The sequence below is a fragment of the Epinephelus lanceolatus genome, chromosome 7 (assembly GCF_041903045.1).
Source record: "Epinephelus lanceolatus isolate andai-2023 chromosome 7, ASM4190304v1, whole genome shotgun sequence".
In the NCBI taxonomy this organism is placed as follows: domain Eukaryota; kingdom Metazoa; phylum Chordata; class Actinopteri; order Perciformes; family Serranidae; genus Epinephelus; species Epinephelus lanceolatus.
The window spans coordinates 40,989,256-41,009,894 of NC_135740.1; the positions used below are offsets into that span (position 1 = coordinate 40,989,256).

Genomic DNA, 20,639 nt, shown 5'->3' on the forward strand with positions numbered 1-20,639 from the left:
CCATGAATAGGTTGCTAAATAGAAGCCTGTACTTCATTCCAGCTCTCACTCAGAGCCAGATATGAGGCCAGCCAAGTCTTTGCCCACATCCTTACGCAGGAAACTTAAGTTGCGCTGACACTGAGCGTACGGAACGCATTGGAGCCCTTGTTGAGAAAGCCACATGTGTGAGCCAGTGCAGAGTAGCCAAGAGTGCAAGCTGTTGGCCAGCTGACGGGCTGAATTCAGACATCATAATGATCCCATCCAATTTAACAGTGCTACATGTGGGATTCATGTGTGAGGGTATTAAAATGCTGTTTCTACGCATCCGTTTTTCGCAAGGCCCGTTTCCACCCCAAAAAAGAAGGAAGAGGTTGCAGCAGGGTGGAGAGAAAATCAGTATAAAACTTTGCTCTTTTCTCTAACGCAGGCTGCTCTGAAAATGTTTCTCACTTCATTTAAAAGGAAAATGCTGCCTTTTGTGCTTTTGGAAAGACTGAAAGTTTTATTAGATTGCTGACCTTACGTGGAAAATATGTCACAGGTAAAAAAAAAAAGCTTTCTTAATGAAGAAAAGTGCAACAATGGCTGTTTCAGGAGCCTCAAAATGAACGGTAATGTGTTCCAGAGGCTCATACACCCACTGCAAGTGTATTTCTAGACACTTTTTGCAGTTGTGAACTTGTTGAAAACAGATTTAAAAAGCAGCAGTGCAGCCGGTCTCTGCCTTTCAAAGGCTTTATGCTTGAGCTCTCAGTGACAAAATGTTGCTTGTTTTTCAGTCTGTATTATGATTGGCTTGCGTGCTCGGTACTGTTGGATACAGGAAGCTCGCTATCCCCGCCGGCACTGTCTGCTTCGCACCTCACACTTCTCATAGGAACTGTGTGCTCCCAAAAACTACTCATCTGCTAAATGAGTTTCCTTCTGCTCCGGTCGGGTACACCATGCTCCCTGGAACACTGCTATTTAATTGGTCGGCCCCACCCCCTCCCCTCAAAGAACCAAAGCTGTAAAGTAGTCAGAGTCTTGAGTGAAGGTCAAGAGGGCAACCAGTGTGTGTGAGTGTGTGTGAGATCTTAATTACTTATGGTAGTTCAGTACAGAGAGAGGAATTAGTGCATTAATATGAGAGTGGAGATATTTTTTAAATGCATGCCTGTGTTCATAATTTGTTTAGGTGTGTGTGTGTTGGACTGTGGCCTAGATGGACCCCCTGCTCGGCCTCTCCCACCTCCCTTGCTCTGCCTTTGAACCCTATCAGAAAATTAATTGGCAAACGGCGGGTGTTGGGTTCCGGACTGCGGCCCAGGTGGCTGATGGGATTGCCAGATCTGGAGCCACTGATTGATGACAGCAGGGTCCTTAGATGAGCGGAGCCCCGCTCCGTCCTTCTTGTCTCCCTCTGTTTTTTTTTTTTTACTGGGCCTGGATCTCTGACCGAGTCTCTGGTAATGCAATGAGCGACTCGGGTCGAGAAGACGGAGGTTTTATCCATCGTAAAAACAGGCCACGGGAAAGAGATAAGAGCAAGTCATGAACTTGGCCTTACGATATTGACTCCGTCTAAAGCTGTCGTGTCTAGACTTGTTGGTGCATTAACATTTATGCACAGAGTCTGTTAAACATAGAAAGGAAAGAAAATATTTAATTCGTCTTGTGACAGACAGAAATTATGAGGGCTGCACTGAATGTCATTTTTTTTAATATTTAAAGCTTCTATTAATGTTTTTGAATGAAGCTTCAGATGTCTGTTGTCATATTTTATGACATCTACCCCCGTCCAAAAAAATCCCCAAATTGATTCATCGGAATAAATGACTTTGTCTTTTTTCTTTTATTAAATCAACTTATGGTGCAGTTAGATTTCTATTTTTTAAATAAATGTTGACTTTTGGACGGTACAACGCCCTGGAGTCAATGGAAAAGTTTGGATCACACAAGTTGGAAACAATCATACGCAGCTGGTGACTGCCATTGTTCCGACAGCCCAAAATTCCCAAGCTCTGTCAGTATGAAAAATGTCCCATTGGATCAGAAGCCCACTTCCCAGACAGCCTGTTATCCCAAAAGCAAATGCCTGTTGCTCCAAAGTCCCATATCTCCGAAAAATATACACTCCATGCAGCTAACCCAACTGAATCATCAGAATAATGTTCGCAATGCCGGTTTCTGTAAACAACAGACATGTTACATTTGTCAGCAGCTTGTGGTGAATGTGTGGTTAGGTTTAGACACAAAAACCATATGGTTATGGTTAGGGAAAGATCATGTTTTGGCTTAAAACATCCACATTTGGTGGCAGAAAAGTCGCTGAAAGAGCAGCGGTGGGTTGGTGAATAACTCCCAAGATTGGTGGCTCAAATGCAGCTGGGAGACAGCGCAATGGGTTAGTAAAAACTCCCGGGATTGGTGACTCAAGCATGTCTGGAAAACTGAAATTCACTTCAGGGAGTTTGCATTTTTGGACAATCTTTAGAGCAATAGGTGTTTGTATACCTGCCTACCTGGGCTTTGAAATTTTGGGCCATTCTAGCAATGGCATGGCACCACACAGTCACCACCGGAATACAATTCTACAAACACTATACTACTAATAATATGTCATGTGAATTTTATCGTTATATAGGTTTTAAAATATCTTGCCAAAAGAGTGCAGTTGAAAATTAGCCAACTGAATGGTTATATCACATGCGTTTTCAGTTGTTTGTTGTTTGTTTGTTGTTATTGGTATGGACTGAGATTATTCCTGACATGGTGCTAAAACACTTGTGTACGGAGATCATTTTCTTTTTAAAACCCTTTAAAAATGAAAATGTATTAATGTGGATGTGGCCTAAGTTCAACACACAGCAGTGTACAACCTAAACCTCACAAATATGGTGCCTGGAGAAGCAAAGAGATGTCACTCCATTTCCAAGGAGGCGCTAGCATCAGAGGGGCAAAGACGCTAAGCAGCGACAGGGAGTTGAGAGAAGTTTGTGCCAGCGTCCTAAGTTTAGCACTTGTGTTCCCACAGAAAACTGCCAAATTGTTCAGGGGGTTGAATGTGTATCATGCGTGCTCAGCTAATACATGCCTGAAAGCTACAGATTAAATGAGAGGTGAGAGACAGCGTGCTAATGCTACCCTTCAACATTACTGCATGCACACAGTTTATGTAAAATATAGTTTGTTATGTGAGCACCATTGTCCACCTCGGCAGTAAATGTGTCGACATGCAGATACAGCGACAGCTCAATGCAGCGCCTCTCTATATAAGCCGTCCCATTGTCCAGGCAGGATCAAAAAGCATCACACAAACATCAGACATAGCTGAAAGAGCCTCTTTTAGCTTAGCTCTTAACCAGCTGTAACCAGAGCTCCAGCTCACTGAATAGCAGTAGCTTTTTGATGTTGCTTTTTCTCTTTGGCAGAAGACACACAGTGAGACAGTTGTCTGATCTCTGATTGTCCCCGGCACAAATATAAATGTCAGGCTCTGTCGTCGGGCTCATTCAGTTGTCATATCACATTCAGTGCTCTCCTATTCCAAAGCCTCTTGCTATAGCTATCACATGTGTCATGGCGCTTGTACATGTCCAAGGCAACAGGGGATCTATTAGTTGCATTTATAGAGGAACACTATAGCCTCCAAGAGTTCAAAGACTGAGAGTGAGTATCGCCAGGACATCGCCATTCAGGTTCTGCTTCGCTTTCTCTGTCCAGTGTGACCTGTTGTCTCCTAGATGAGCCTTTTACATTATACTTTTTGCATTCACACTGCCAACAGGAACGTTGAAGTGATGGATTGTGTGGCCCCGTTCACACAGAAAGAAGCTCGCTGGCGCTGTACTGTCTTTTTTTTTGTTTTGTTTTGTTTTTTAAATTTAATGCCACTAGTGGGAAACAAATGCTTGCTGCGTCTTTTTATTATTGCCAGGCAACCAGGGACTCACCTCCTTACTTTAACCCTCTTGTGTAATCAATCGACCATTTATTTTTATCTATTTCACAGTAATCAGTGTGTAGTTCCTGACATGTTGAGGCAGAGGGTACTGTCTGTAGCTCTGGTTGAGGGTGAGAGGCTGTCAGTAGATAAACAGAGATCTGTGTGGGTACATGAGACCCTAAAAAAGAGGCTGGATCATGGGGAGCACCACCAGTTGGTCCAGGAGCTTCTCCTCCATGATGGACGTTTCCAGGCATATTTTAGGATGACTCAGGGGCAGTTTGACAACCTGCTGTGTATCATCGGCCCGTATAGCTCTGGGTATCCAGCAACCACTACCACCAGTTTCTCCTCCATTGTTTACCAACTGTAAACTTGTTGTGACCACTGCAGAAGGCCCGCCTCTCAAATCATGCGATTGGATAATGGGAAAAAATATGACAAAAAAAGACATGACCATGACGTTTTCCTGCTTGAAATTGAAGTTTTTTCAACACGAGAAGTTCAGACCGCTCTGGCAAAAACGCCAGGCACCTAGAGCACAGAAATACGAGGCACGTAGCAACGCAAAAACAGCTAGCAAAAAGTTGAATCTCATTTAAAACAGTTACAAAAATGCTTTCTGTGTTGGCCTAAGCTGGCAGGCAGTTGGTATAGCAACATCACTTTTGCTCTGATGCGTCAAAATCATGTTGTATTTCCACTGTCTCATATATACTGACTTCACTATCATCTTTTTTTTCCATTTTCTTCTCACAAGCTGTTGTTTGTGTTATGTGTTGTCTGTTTACACAGCTAACAGGTTTTTAAAAATGGAGGTTGCTGGTGCTGCACTGGCTGTGACTGGACTGGTTCCTACTCTAAAGAAGGAGCTAAAAAAGTTCCCCAAATGTCGTTCTAAGAACTAAGATCGTTCCTAATTGTTGCAGCGCAGACATAACTTCTTAGATTTAGGTTTTTAACACTTTGAAAAAACGCCATTAGTGTTTTAGGCTTCAGAGAGTTCAGTTACTGCGCTGCTAAAATTTCCATTATGTCAAGTATTTTTTTTGCCTCCTTGAGTGCTGAAACTCTTATTAAAGCCCCATTTCCACTGAGCAGTTCGGCTTTTTTTCCACTGTGAAAAGTTGTGGATGGTACCAATGGAACCGTTCGGTACCGTCCCCATGTTTGGTCCCCCCTCTGTTGGGGTACCTAGCACACGGATCTGGTACTAAAAGGTGGAGCTGTGAACACTGCAGTCTGATTGGTCAGTAGAGGACGGTCACTCTGCTCAGGGCTGAGTTGTGTCTGGTTTTGAGGCTCATGTAACCACTGTTCATACTCTGTAACTATAAAATGAAAGGATGTTTTGCTGCCTCTCACAGCACCTGGAGCCTAAGAAAAAAATAGTGACATAATTTCACTTTTTTAAAAACTTTAAAATTAATTTTTCATTATACTTGCGCAGCAGTTCACCTTAATCTGTCTTCTTTCACGGTACGACACGACGCTAATTTCTTACAACTATGCAAACACGTTGATTTGTTTTTGTAAAGAGGATGAAATAATCTGACTGCACTGAGATATTTTTGTACTTTTTTAAAGAAAACAAGACTTTCAGGCTTTATAATAGACATTAATGACTTTATAAGAAGCAGATTTTTATTTTTAATGATGTTAAAGTTTCCTGTTTTTCCTTTTAGTGTTTATTTTTAAGTCTTTGTTCCAACATTGAAATCTTCCTCTTGTAAGCATGTTTGTGTGTGTTGTTTTCCTCCTAATCAAAGACATTCATGACATTTGGAGCCTGTCTCATGTTTGTGCAGGTCAGCTGGGTGTAATCCCTTTACATTCTTTTTCCTCCTTCTTCTTCTCCTCCCGTTGATGTCTGCGTCTTGATTTGTGATCTATTGATCTCATTTGAACCCACAAGCCTTTCCTTTATGAAGTGTCTCTGTGGAGAAGGGTTTCTTTCATGCTCGACAAGTAGGTAGTTTGATCCGGAGACGTGACACGCTAACGTGTGGTAAACTGATTTCCGACCAGATAGAGTTGCTTTGATACTTGTAATCACGATGCTCTTCCACTTCCTGGCTCGAGTTCAGCAAAGTACATTTAACTTACTGGCCCCTTCGTCGCTCTGAACCCTGAGAGAGAGTTGGAGCAGCGTTCTGGGAAACGTAGCCAGCAAATATTGACTTAAAATTTGGTTTGGTTTGTTGCCTGCGATGAGCTCAGTGTATTTGAAACAATGAACAAGTAAACACAAATGTAAGTTTGTGGTTTTGTGCCGTAAACATGCAGATTTAATCATGCAAATAGATTTGAGTTCAGGTTACTGTATTTTCACTCAGTCACAAACTACAACCTGACATTCTCTGTCTTCTTCTCAGGGTCCCAATGCTCTCGTGACCTACACCATCATCAGCGGGGCAGACGACAGCTTTCGGATTGACCCCGAGTCCGGGGATCTGATCGCCACCAAGAAGCTGGATCGGGAGCGCCGTTCAAAGTATTCCCTCCTGGTGCGGGCAGACGATGGAAAACAGTCGTCTGACATGAGGCTGAACATCACTGTCAAGGACGTCAATGACCACATGCCCAAGTTCTCACGTGCAACGTATTCATTTGATATCCCTGAAGACATGGCGCCAGGTGAGATCACAGGGTTCGTTTATTCTAGCGCAAGACACCATGTGAGGCATTTATGCTCAGTGCAAGGGGTGGGCGATATGACCCTAGAATAATATCACGATATTTCAAGGTATGGACCTTTATGCTCTGCCATTTCTCCTCTAATCACATTCACATATTTTTTAGTTTTTTGTCGAGCCACGTAGGTTTACATTACCAAAGGTTTATGACAAAATCACATGACGACTCGACTCGAGAGGTAGAGACGCTGTGCTGCTGCCAGAGGAGCCGCTGAATGAGTTCCCTCTGAGCGGTAAGACACTAAAAGAGTCTGAGAAGTCCGGGGCTGTTCATAAAACATTCAGGACGCCACAGTTTATTCCACACTACTGAAGCTGCTCCTCTTTTTGGAACCACCGCGGAGTCGGTAATAATTCCGCTTTCAGCCATGCTTGTTGTTGCCGTGGGTAACAGTGTGACGTCAATAAGCCGAAATATCGCGAGTATCTCGATGTGAGTTTTTAATATGATGTTAAAAATTATACCGGTATTATCGTGAACGAGATGATATGGCACACCCCTACTCGATGCATAAACAAAATATTCTGTGGATTTGCAAGAAGTCAACGAGTTTTAACGGGAAAGTAGGCTGCCTGGCAACAGTAGCAAACGCTGATATACTGCCAAACATCGCATTTGTGTTCTGTAATTATAACTGCTGCTTACCTCAAAGTCAACATTATTTTATATTCTTTGCTTCCCCCGGGTCGCCCGTCTTTCCATGAGGCTGTTTTGCTACCGTTTACAGCGATCTGTCATGTTCTTCCATAAACCTTTGTCCCCGATGTGGTGGCTTATATCTTCCTATTAATTTCTAATGAGGCCATTTAAGTGTCCCTGTGATAGAGATGTCTGTACAGTTGAAGCTTCTTGGCCAGTCCTCCCTGTCGAGCTGAACAGTGCAGTGGGTACCTAGTTACAAAGATTCAGAGGTGCACAACCAAGTGCCGCGACAACTTTCAGCCTTTCTACTTGCAAAAGGGATGATGATTATCACATTTTCTGGTGTGCAGAGCTCACACCAGGGACTCAATGAAGCATCCAGTTACAAACTAAAACACACTAAAATGCATCATTGTAGACAATGTAGATGTTGTGGACTCAGACAGGCAAATTTATGTCCTCTGCTAAAGCCCTCAGACTAAACTCAGACAACTCTGCTAAGGTCATCAAGAGCTTCAAATTATTGGGAGCAGCTTCTTTGCAGGAGTTTATAAGAGTATATTTTATAAGAACACTCTGTAGTTTATAAGAACATTTTTATATGACTGCTGTAGCTCCTCCAAATCCTCCGTATCTTCCTTGAGGGGACAATTAAGAGTTTAATAGGTCAAAGGGACAGTAACTGATATTTGATTTATATGGAAATCTATCAGCGACCAGCAGGATTTACAATAATACTGACAACTGTCTGGCATTGTTCCTTCATCCCTCCCTTCACTTCAGTCACAGGGAGGAGAGAAACAAGTTTGGAGGTGAAAGACGAAGTCAAGTGAGGTTGTAATTAAGATACAGTTAAAGTACAGATACTTAAGTACTACTTAATCATCAGCTCTTAGCATTATCATCATGTCTACGTCTTCAGTTTAATACCAGTGGTTTGAAGGTTCCACACAGTACGGGCCAACCCTGGCCGAGTGCTTACTGAGCCACTGGTATTAATAAACAGTCCTAATAACCCCCTGCAGATATATTAAAGTCATTTTCTTCTATAGGGCAGTAAAGTCTAACTTCTCGCCTCTGTGTTACCGTCTGTCTCACTCTCTCAGGCTCCATCGTGGCGGCGATCCTGGCCAGCGACTCTGACTCAGGGTTGAATGGAGAGGTCACCTACTCGCTGGAGGACGACGACGAAGATGAGACGTTCCTCCTGAACCCGGTGACGGGAGTCTTTAACGTGACGCGTCCACTGGACTACGAGACCCAGCAGTACTACATTCTGACGGCGAAGGCCCGGGATGGCGGCGGGCAGGCCAGCACGGTCAGAGTGTATTTCAACGTCCTGGATGTGAATGACAACCCGCCCGTCTTTAACACCAGCGTGTACAGCACGTCTGTCTCTGAGAGTCTGCCACCTGGGTCCAGTATTGTCACCGTTGGGGCCAGTGATGCTGATGATGGTATGTACATGTGGGAATTAACATGGGGGATGAAATTAAATAGAAGATAAATACTAGAGCTGAAAAATTACTTACAGTGCTGTAAATATCTGAGGGTTAATGAATGAAATGGACCACATTGATATTACCCAAATTAATAATATATTTAAGCTCTATAGTTGAACATTTTTTTATTTTATTTTATTTTCCATCCATATTTTATTTCATTTTATTTTATTTTCCATCCATCATCCATATTTTATTTTATTTTAAATTTCCATCTATCATCCATATTTTATTTTATTTTATTTTACTTGATTTTATTTTATTTTAAATTTCCATCTATCCATCCATATTTTATTTTATTTTATTTTACCTGATTTTATTTTATTTTACTTTAAATTTCCATCTATCCATCCAAATCTTATTTTATTTTATTTTAATTTCCATCTATCCATCCATTTTTTTATTTTATATTATTTTATTTCATTTTACTTTCCATCTATCTATCCGTATTTTATTTTATTTTATTGTCCATCTATCCATCCATCCATCCATATTTTATTTTATTTGAGAAATGACAGGAGGCATGATTTCAAGATTACATATTTTTGGAGACATGCATTTCAAATTGTAGTTAAATCAAGGTAGATAAAGTTAAAGGGACAGTTCACCCCAAAATCAAAAATACATATTGTTGTAGATTGTACATAATGCATTTTTTTGGCACTTTGAGAGCCACAAGCCGAGTGCCATTTAGTTCCATTATATTGGTGAGAAGGCAGACATGTCTACAGCTGATATCTCCAACACTCTGCAACTCACACCAAAATAATCTACACTGATAAGTGGCACTACAGGTGAGAGGTAAAATATGTGTTTTTGATTTTGGGCTGAACTGTCCCTTTAAATTCTGGTCAAGTGTCAGTGTATTTAAAGCAAACGGTTCAGTGGGAATGCCTTAAGCAGTGATGTACTCTTATACTGTGTAAATCAGCCATAGCAGATTAATTTAATGTAAGCCTGTCACTTTGTTATGACAGTTGGTTCCACAGAAGCTCTCAAACCTACATTTTATTTTTCATTTTTATTTTGCGTCGCGCATGAATGACTTGATGAAATACGTCTTCACCGTATGATTAAGTGGCCTGAGTTATTTCTGCGTTTCAGGTGGTGGGTTTCGTGCTTGTGAAGTGCCGTGCGGTATTTGAACAGTCACCGCTACTCTCCGCTGTAATTACCGCTTCACCCAGACCTAATGTGGTTATTGTGACCTACATTCCTGGGAACTACGCTGCCTGGTTCTCAACCAGAGTCTGGCTTCTCTCTCCACTGTCCACACAATCTGACCGCGTCGTCCTCTGCAGATATATACTTGCTGCTTTGTACTGTCAAAATAAAACGCTGCCATTGTTAGCACTTCCTAAGCCCTGACCTCCGACCCCCAGACTTTGTCTCCAGAAGCCATAGCCTAAACTCGGATGGACGTAGCACTCAGGCTTTTGATAAGGGATTACTTGTGTACTGTAAATACACGCTGGAGTGTGGGAAGGTGCCGGCGCTTTCCACATGAATACCCCGTTGAGTTGAATTACAGACGCTCAATTTAAGATCATTTTAACCCCCAGTTCCAGGGGAGTGCTGCGGATTAGGCCAGATTTCAAGGAGAGATAGTTTACTGCACCCATCCACTCAGTCACACTGTGGTTGTATCTCATTTAAATAAATGTCTCAGTCGTGAGGGATTTTCCAAAACGGCACAGCCGCACTATCAGTTTAGGAAGTGGTTTGCAGTGGTGTTTCTCTTTTGATAGTGATCTGTCATGCTGCAGGAATGGATCGTCTACTCGAGAGTGGCAGCCAGAGCTCCAGCTGCTGCTCATGCACAATTTGTGGAAATGGATGCAGATAACCCGTTTAAGTGCCCGATGCAGACACATACAGAATATTTAACAATCACATCTGGAACAATGGATGCTAGTCAAAAATATCAACATTCAACCTCTAATCGTGCTGTTCTCTCTTTTTGTTATCTGGCTGCTTTTTTAATTCAAGGTCATACTAAATAGTTCCTTGTAGATTAATTTATTTTTGGCCCTGTGAGCGTCATTAGACAAGGTCTGTTGTTAAAAATACAACCGAGCTCTCGACACACTTCAAGCTGGAGTCGGCAGAAATACAGAAAAGGCAAAGAAAAAAACATGGCAGAATTTGAAAATACACCCTCCTCCTGCAGCTCTCCCCGCTCTGTCCTAAGCCCCTCCCACCAGAGGACCACAGGCGTATGTGCACTCTGCATACAGTCACCCAGTGTTTCCCATACATTGATTTATTTCATCTTATTTAACTGTACAGTTGTTTGCAGCTCATTTGCTCAGACCCTCTTTGCCCCGTGTTCTCAGTTTATATCAGACCTAAAAATGACACAAGAATTAGCTGTTAGCCGTCCCACAGTCCCTCCACCTCGTTCCCCACCATTGTGAACTGCTTCCCTGGGAGGAGAGCATGCAGAAATTTGGGAGATAGATCTATAGTCTGTGACTGTAGCAGCTCAAATTCGGCCAGCGCAGAAGGCATTGCCACGTCTAACCTGTGTAACAGCATCTTTCTGATCTGGCGGGGAGTTAGGGCTGTCAAGTCCCATGGAGCTGGGGTTTACGCTGCCTGGATTCAGGCTGGGGGACCGTCTACGGAGCTGCTGCCCACTCTCCTTCCTCCTGGTGAGGTGGTCTGTAATGGCGGGGAGCGAGGCGGAGTACACACTGTGATTCGAGGCTCAAGCTAACAGTAGCTACATACTTGTAAACTTGAAGCAGCAGCTGTGACGTGTTTTGTTTCAATAATTGTCAGACTCTTTTTTTTTAGACCCGTCTTGATAACTCCTTCTTCCTTTTTTTTTGGGGGGGGGGGGGTACATGCTTTTCAAACTGATAGAAAAATTAACATTTCTTAGTTTTGACGATGTCTTCTTGGGTTGTGTGGCATTTTTCGCTATTTTGGACATTTTGAAGACTATATGTTCGAGAAAATAATGGACAGAGTGTGAAAATGATTATTAGTTGCAGCCCTGCAGTTTGCTAAACAGAATTTGTGGGTGCTGAAGATCAAAAATTCAATTTGTTACGTCTCATTGGCACACGACACTAACAACGTGTAGTGTCATGGTAAAAGAAATCTAACTTTAAAATATTTCAGTTATTGTAATTATTGTCTTCTCATTTCTTTCTTGGTGTGTCTTCCAGGCCCAAATGCTCAGCTCCTCTACAAGATCGCGTCTGGTGATCCCCAGGGCCACTTTGTCATCAGCAAGGAAGGAGTCCTCCAAACCAAGAAGGCCTTGGACAGGGAGAGCCAATCCTTCTACAACCTGGTGATCACAGTCAACGACCTGGCTCCTCCTCCCATGACCCGCTTCACCAGCACTGCCCAGGTGTCCATCATTCTCCTGGACGTCAACGACTGCCCGCCGGTCTTCACCTCTCAAAGGATGACCTACATCCAGGAGAACACGCCGGTTGACACGGTCGTGTTCACTGCCAAGGCCACAGACGCTGACAGCGGACCCAACAGCTACATCCAGTACTCCCTCAAAGGACCTTTTGGTAACAAGTTCAGCATCGGTACAATCGATGGAGACGTCAGGTTGGTTGGGGAACTTGACCGCGAGGAGCTTTCAAACTACACCCTCACAGTCGTAGCTACGGATAAAGGCGAGCCGCCTCTGTCTTCAACAATGGATGTGTCCATGATGATTCTGGACGTCAACGACAACACGCCGAGCTTCTCGCAGAATATCTACGACATCGAGATCGAGGAGAACACCTTGACTGGGACTGACATCATCCAGGTGTTCGCCAGCGATGCGGACGAGGGCACCAACGGACAGATCAGATTTTCTATCTCAGGAGGCAACACCAACTCTGATTTCAGGATTGACTCAGTGACGGGGGTAATTTCGGTGGCCAAGCAGCTGGACCGTGAGGCACGGTCATCCTATTCACTACAGGTCCAAGCAGCCGACCGAGGCAGCAGCCCCAGGGTGGACCGTGCAACAGTCAACATAGTTCTACTGGACGTCAACGACTGCCCACCTGTTTTTGAGCTCTCTCCCTACACCGTCAACGTCCAGGAGAACCTGGAGAACCTACCGAAAAACATTCTGCAGGTCAGTATGTTTGTTTTTTCTTTTTGTCACTGACATTTAAGCAGTTGGATGACATTACCATTCACAGACACGACTTTCAGAGTGAAGAGAAGGCCATGTTTTGAATGACAGCTCTAAGACTTTAAATAAGCTAATGCCTTAACCAAATTTGTAGTAATAGGCTACTAACTTAATAAGTGCAGGTATGTGAGAGGTATCCATGCACTGAACCACTTAGCATGGTGGTCTTATTCTGCTCAGCACCATGACAAATACGTGACTAAAATGATACAGAAATGAAATATAATTGCAATCTGCTCTGCACAATTAGAGCTGTTATAGGATTTCGCCGAAATATGAAACTGGGCTAAATTGCATGACAGGGCAATTAACATCCCAAACCTCCCTGATGACTAAATGAGCCATTTATAAAAAATGGAGGGGAAGGCCTGATTCCATTCTCTTTCGCCTGTGTACCTTTGGAGGAAATGAGGGTACAGTTATGTGGTGGGAAGGGGTCCAGACGTGGTGGGTTTTTGCCCACACATCTGTGCGTTGCTAACCTGGCCATGCCTGTCTGTGGCATGCACGACAGGGAGGGCTGAGCAGCCCACAATGCATTTGGACACACCAGTGAAAAGTGGTAGTTAAATGCCGCAGCACGAGGGGGAAAAGTCAGACAGGCTAATAGTTTTGTACTCTCTGTTTTTGTGGATTCCCTGGGAAAGTCTGATTAGACAAAGTGAATAAGTAATGATCTCCCTTCCCTCAACAATTACCTTCATGGTGCCGCCCAGCACCGTGATGGTAATTAACCCTCTGCTGCTTCAGTGGAAAGACTCAGGATGGTGGCTGCACTGGGTTATTTGCAGCTATATTTGGCTGTATGGATTGAGCAACATGTTTCTTGCAAGAATGCTCCTCTTAAAGACGTCCAGGGAGAAAAACAACAGTAAAACGACTAATGTTGGAGAATGGTTTTCCGATTTGGGGAACATGGTGCTTCGGCCATTACTCTGGTGTTTCTGCGTTTCTCCTTCCAAGGATCACTTGTCAACTAATCCACTGAAATGTCAAGTTCAGTTTATTTGTATAGTCCAAAAGCACAAATTTGTAGAGTTCTGTCGTGCTCTTTATCACTGTAGATTGTTTTGGTTTGCGTTGCTGAGTGCTGGAGATATCGGCCGTAGAGATGTCTGTCTTCTCTCCAGTATAATGGAACTAGATGGCACTCAGCTTATGGTGCTCAAAGTGCCAACAAATACATTTGAAAGCTCAGCAGCAATGTCTCTTTCCAAAATCATGACCAGGCTACTTAAAATAATCCACAGACTTTATTGTGAGCAGCTTCATGTAGGAACTATTTTCTTTGTACCACGGCTGAGTCAAATGCATCAAAGCCATATTTTTGCTACGGTAATCATCATCCAAATCAGAATTCAAATGCTTTGTGTTTGTTTTTGTCCCCAGTAAAATGGTGGAGAAAATTCAAAGGAGGTGGGAAGTGTCACACACAAACAAAGCCAGTGTTCTCAGCGCTGTTATTGACACTAGATTACATTGGCTGTCCGATGACGACAAGCAAGATGAATTGCAAGCGATTATCTGTGGCTGACAACTGTGGTGACGTACTTGCTTTCCATCTAGTGATGTGGCATTTTTAATTATTAATAACTTACAGAAGCATTGTGTGCAACAGTCCACCTTCCACCTTCTCTTTCCTCTCTCTCACACACACGCAGCTGCGCTACATCCTGCTATAGTTAGCTGGGGTTGATTAGCATGTAAATATGACTGATTACTATTACACCTACCCACATGCATCTAGTTAGGGACTCGTAACAGGCGAGATGGAAACAATGGCATCCTCCCGGGCTGAGCTGTAACATTAGCTAGCTCAGTGGTGCTCGTGAGCTAGCAGTAGATGCACACTTCCTTTGGTGCAGTGATACAGATGGAGGGTGTAGTTCAGTAGAGAGAATATAGTTCCTACATGAAACTGCTCACAACAAGGTCCGTGGATTATCTTGAGTAACCAGACGAACAGTTTGGAGACCGGAAATTTGCGATGTAGATGGTGAGGTGGAAGCCTGGTTGTAGAAATTGTCAAATATTTTTTGGCGCACACCATTTTTTGCTTTTGTCCGTATGTATATTTGTAGTATGGATCCTACGCAAAATGAAACCCAGTGTCATTATTTCTGTAAAGAGACATTGCTGTTGGCTTCTTCCAACGTATTTTTTGGCACTTTGAGCACCACAAGCTGAATGCCGTCTAGTTCAATTGTACTGGAGAAAAGGCAGACATCTCTACGGCCGATATCTCCAACACTCGGCAAGTCAGACCAAAACAATCAAAATGGATTAATAGCACTACAGGTACATTTCGGGGTGAACTGTCCCTTTAATGTGAGGCTATGGTGCCTTTGCTGAATGGTGGTCACATTAACCACTATCCTATAAATGTCAGTTGCACAGCGGTATGTAGTATGAGTTAACCAACCTAGAGGAAACTACAGATCATACCAGACCACGTGAGGCTGTACTGACACCGGAGTGTGTTGAACTGAGCAACACTGTGTTTTACTGCTCGTAGATTCAACCTCTCATATGTAAGAAGAAGACTGTGTTGTGTCTTCTCTCAAAGGTTACATGGTTTTCCTCTGAGTGTTATCATTTCATGCTATTTTGTACATGAAACACAGTAAAGTACCTCAAAATTGTTCCTAAGTATAGTACATGTTACTTTCCACCACTGCTGCCATGCTATTACAGCTCTCCACTTCTCCTGTTTGCTGCAGACAAACTCTCGTTCTGCTGCTGGAAATGAAAAACACATTTCTTTTGCAACAGGAAGAAGTTTGATCCTCAGAATCTCTAAGAAACTTGTTTCTGTGTTTTCCAGGTTGTCGCCAGAGACGACGACCAAGGTGCCAACGGCCAGCTCAGCTACATGCTCAGCGGCGGGAACGACGAGGGTGCGTTCAGCTTGTCGTCCAGCGGTCAGCTGAGCCTGACCCAGACTCTGGACCGCGAGGCTCAGGGGAAATACATCCTGCTGATCACAGCCACCGACTCAGGTGAGGCCGCAGTGGATGTTTGGAGCAGCGAGGGCGGCTGATAGCCATCTTGAAATGTTTGACGGTTTTAAGTAAAAGATGATTCTATGCTGGCCTTGCGGTGTTATGTTTCAGTTTATAGCGTTCCGAAATGAGTTGTTTATGTCTGAGCTCGCACCACATTCAACTTGTTCGACTTATCATGATGATCTGGTGTATCTGGTGAGGACTGAGCACCGTGTAATAACTCCTTACATGGACATTGTTGAATTTTAGCAAAGCTAGAAACATATTTTGCAATCAGCCATCAAAACCGAGCTGAAAAGGAATATTTTCATGCAATGTCAACAAACAGCATTTTGATTTCACAGTGTGCTCAGTGCTCTTTTTGTGTGGCACAATAACCTAAACATTCAGGAGTTTTTAGCTTGCAAAATAGTGGGTGTTTTTTGACCTATTCCCCAGAAGTCCTTTCAGCGGGTTCGATTGAACAGCATCCTCTGTTTATTTGGATACGGTGGTAGAGCTTGTTATAGCCAGATAAAAGGTTAACTTGTTATTGCATAGAGGCCAGTTAATGTGCAGTTAAAGGAGTACATGCGTATCCCCGTTGCAGCCAAATCACATGGTATCCCAGTTAAGTATATGTTTCCCCGAGCTGCTCTGGCACGGCCGTCATGGTCTGAGGGCGGTTCTGTTTCATTCCTGGACTGGCCATGTGACCGTTCATAACGCTGTGTATTTTTGACTGTGCACAGGCTTTGGTGAGAATTGAGACAATGCTGCATGGAGTGTCTTGTTTTTGAGAAGTGTTAGATACTTCTACATAAACACACTTCCTAGCGTTGTATCCAAACCTTAGTCAGTGAATCATTTGCACATTTGTGGGGGATGATGTTACATGTTAGGTTCATTTTTCTTACAAGAGCACATTAATTGAAAACAGCACATTTTCAGAAGTGTAAGTCACAAAAGAAAGTGTATTTTTTTTCTCCATGCTTTGTTAGGATTTTCCCGCTGCTCAGAGGTTTGTGCCACATGGACAAAGTTGCCCAACAAGCGAACATACTAATTAGGATTCGATCCCTTTTTGTACGCTTCACAAGGACTCCATATTTAGAAGCCTGACAACAATTCCAAAATATTTTGACAGGACGTTTCAGTACAATGTTGGTGAGAGGCAGAAAGAGGGATTTGGGGTAGAATATCAAAATATCAAAAACCCCATAATCATAGTACAGGCCAAATTACCCAGCAGCATTTTCTCACATTTTTGAGGCCTCGGCTGAGACAGTGGGGGGAAATGGTTCTCCCAGGCGCTATCTGGCAGGAAACGTTGAAGGTGGATGGTGCAGACATGTCTCCAATTCTGCTGTCTACCATGACCCATTTTCAACCGCAGACATTCATCTTAACATGTTAACGTCTGCCTTTATCTTCCTGCGCTGCCATATTTGACTAGTTCTGCTCCGAGACGCTGTGTAGCTGAGAGAGAGAAGAAAACACTGAGGAGGATTTATCACTGTTGAACTTCAGTCTGTAAAAGTATTATTCTGTCAGACAGGACTTAAGCTATCTGTTTGTCTAAAAAATATGTTGTATTGTCATATCTGGTATTTGTATGACAGCCAAGATAGAATCCTGCAGCAGCCGCTGTGCCCTGCAGACACTTTATCATGGGCAGAAGAGATAATTTCATGATTTAACACCACTGCTGCATGAGTTATGATCGGACAAATCTACTCTACGTTCTCAGCTTTTTTCAAACTGTTCTCTGAACGAATCACTGACTAGTGTTGCACAGTGTACCGATACCAACAATTCAGTGCTCTCAGAAAAGGTACAATACCTTGCTTTATCAGTACAGGTACTTTAAGAATGACAGTATTTTAATAAGAGCCGTATTTCCTATGAGTTGCGTCGATGTGTGACAGCCGCGCCCTGCTTGTGATAGACAACTTAAATATGGCCCATGGCCTCAGATTTACATCTTTTCCAGCTTCAGAGTTTGAAGAGCAATTAAGGGCAATGACAGGCTAACGGTTTCGCTAAATTGGCTTTATCTTTTTTGCAAACTTAGGGAGTGCTTGTTATTTTTGAGGGGGGCGGGTGGTGTCAAAACAGGGGAGGCATGTCAAATAATTGTTTTAAGCACTGGGGAGGGACTTGAGTTTTTTATTTTGGCTGAGGGGAAGGACACACAACTTTATATGGTTCTATTTTGTATTTATTTTAAATACACCCTCTTAACCCCAAATCCTGCAGGTGGGCTTGAAAGACATGTTTGCTTTAAAAATTAAAAATCAAAAATTCAAACCATTTATCATAGCCAGAAAATGTGAAAACAGAAATGATGGTCAAATTTATTTATTTGTTTTTTAAAGATATTTTTTAGGGCTTTTTGCCTTTAATCGATAGGACAGTTGTTAGCGTGAAGGGGGAAAGAGAGGGGGGCGGCATGCAGCAAAGGGCTTTGGGTTGGAGTTGAGCCTGTGGCCGCTGCGGCGAGAGATAAGCCTTTGTACATGTGGCACCTCCTCTACCAGGTGAGGTAATGTGCGCCCCCAACACATTATTTTTAAGGAGAATTTGCATTTTGCTCAAGACATTAGCAGTTTTTGTGATAACTCTCACTCCTGTGCTGTTTGCTCATTTGATTGGCTCAAGGAAAAATATCTATAGCTTGTGGGCAGTAAAATAAAAATAAAATAAAATACCAAGCCACACCCCAGCCCTCCTCTGATAAATAAAGTACAGTCCCTTACCAAAGTGGCGAACATCTCTGTCTTAAACAAAACACAAGTTATAAATGATCAATTTATACTCACTCATGTTGGCAAAGGTAATCATGACATGTACATTTTTGTCAATAATTATGTCTGTCACTAGAAAACGTATGTTTACCTGTAAGTCTGGTACTTCCAGGATTATTAGCCTGCACATTACAGTGGTGCAATAAAGGAGACGCAACACTTCTTGGCGAAGGTTTGCAGTTCACTGAGAACTTTATCTAGGTTCTATTTAGTCAGATTATTTCCTGAATTGTTTAGGTATGTGCTGTGGTATCGTTTTAGTATTGGTGTCAAGATATTTAGGCAGGTATCCTATTGGCATTATAATGTTGGTATCAACACTATCACTGACTTCCATGTATTCAGGCCAGGCTGTGTGGCTGTGTATTCTGCCACAGTGGCTCGTCCTCCTGGGACATTTCCATCCATGTCAGTGGAGGTAAACTCATTAATCGCAGTCTGAGCAGAGCTTCAGGAACCTCTCCGCCTGCTGTGCTGACTGAAATCTGTCATGAAATGGATGGAAACAAAAGCGCTCACCGGGTGTTGGTTCCCATAATGTGTTCTGGCTCGGGAGAGCGGCAGAATTTGGCAAACGTCTGCCATTATTTGAAAATCTGTGCACAGCCCCCTGAAATGTGGCATCCATACAAGCTGCTTAGAGGTGTTTTACAAGGCGTCTTGTTGAGAGGAAACTTGAAGATCAGACCTGAGATATTTCTGTTTTTCTCTCCCTCACTCTTCCTTGTTTATGGAAAGTTGTTTGGAGCATTTCTGAGTTAACAAGTTGTGCAGATAGTGGGAGACATTGGGGGGCTGTGGGGTGCGATCTTAACGCCAGGCCAACATCTGGGATCAGCTGCAGGCAGATCAGATTTGTGAGCCACTGCTTAGTAACGCACAAGTTATGCCCCTGTTGAAGAATGTGAAACAATAAGGTTTCCAGCAGAGCCACACAGTAACACAACTTTTACCACTCAGTCTGCATAGAGTAGATGTGAGTGGACATCTGTGGATGGAGAAAACATGGATTTATTTATCTGGCAGCTGGTCAGGTGTGTTTTTGCAGCTGATTAGACTTTTATAAATACCAGAAAGGTTGATAGCGTTATTTCCATTCTGTTTTTCAGTGTTTATAAATGGGGTTCACCTTTTTCTGTGTAAACTGTTTTCTTAACAAGTCAACAATGTTGCCAGAAGCTTTTCTGATGTTGTGTTACAATGGAACAGCCTTGGAAAGCAAGAGGGACTTTTCAGGGTTCAGGTCAGGGTTTATATATGGTGTTAAGTTATTTATGAAAGTTTATCATCAAGAGTCGTCAGTTAGATGTTTGTTATTGTTGTGTTTATGTTTATAGATGATCATGTGTTCTATTTATGGTGTAGCTTGTACAGATGTTATCTGGGTTTTAAAAGGGACCTATTGTGCTCATTTTCAGGTTCATACTTGTATTGAAGGCTTCTACTAGAACATGTTTACATGCTTTAATGGTCAAAAAGCACTTTGTTTTCCTTGTACTCTTTGTGCTGGAACATCTGTATTACCCTCTGTAACAAGTCACACTTTCTACCATGAAAAATCAACAGTTAGAGGTTATAAACACAATGGGACATGTTCCAGCAAAATATGATCCTAAATCGGGGAGAAATTAACAACATTGGCGACCAAGATTGCAGATTTTCCTGATGTTAGCATGTAGCTACATGTAGCAATGTACTTGCAGCCGGGGAATGAGTGTAACAAACCATAAAATGTGATCAGGTGTCCACTTTTGTGTCGGGATCAGTTGCAGACTGACTTGGCAGAGATGTCTGCCGTTTTTTCATGGATTAGTCTGTTGTGCTTTTACTACCACTAGATGGGACAAAAAGTGTCCATGAATGAGGACAACAGGTCTAAGTTAAGCAGAATGAAGTAAAAGGTGCAGGAAACCCTCACGGTCTCAGGAGGATATG

General features: G+C 42.8%; 1 protein-coding gene across 1 annotated transcript in view; it reads left to right on the forward strand.

Annotated features, from left to right (window-relative positions):
- Nucleotides 1–20,639, forward strand: part of fat4 (FAT atypical cadherin 4) — a 149,658-nt gene that overhangs the window by 77,489 nt on the left and 51,530 nt on the right. The window contains exons 3-6 of the mRNA XM_033632605.2: nucleotides 6,289–6,550; nucleotides 8,359–8,709; nucleotides 11,931–12,853; nucleotides 15,738–15,912. Of these exons, the coding sequence (XP_033488496.2) occupies nucleotides 6,289–6,550; nucleotides 8,359–8,709; nucleotides 11,931–12,853; nucleotides 15,738–15,912 (1,711 nt within the window). The remainder of the gene's footprint in view (nucleotides 1–6,288; nucleotides 6,551–8,358; nucleotides 8,710–11,930; nucleotides 12,854–15,737; nucleotides 15,913–20,639) is intronic.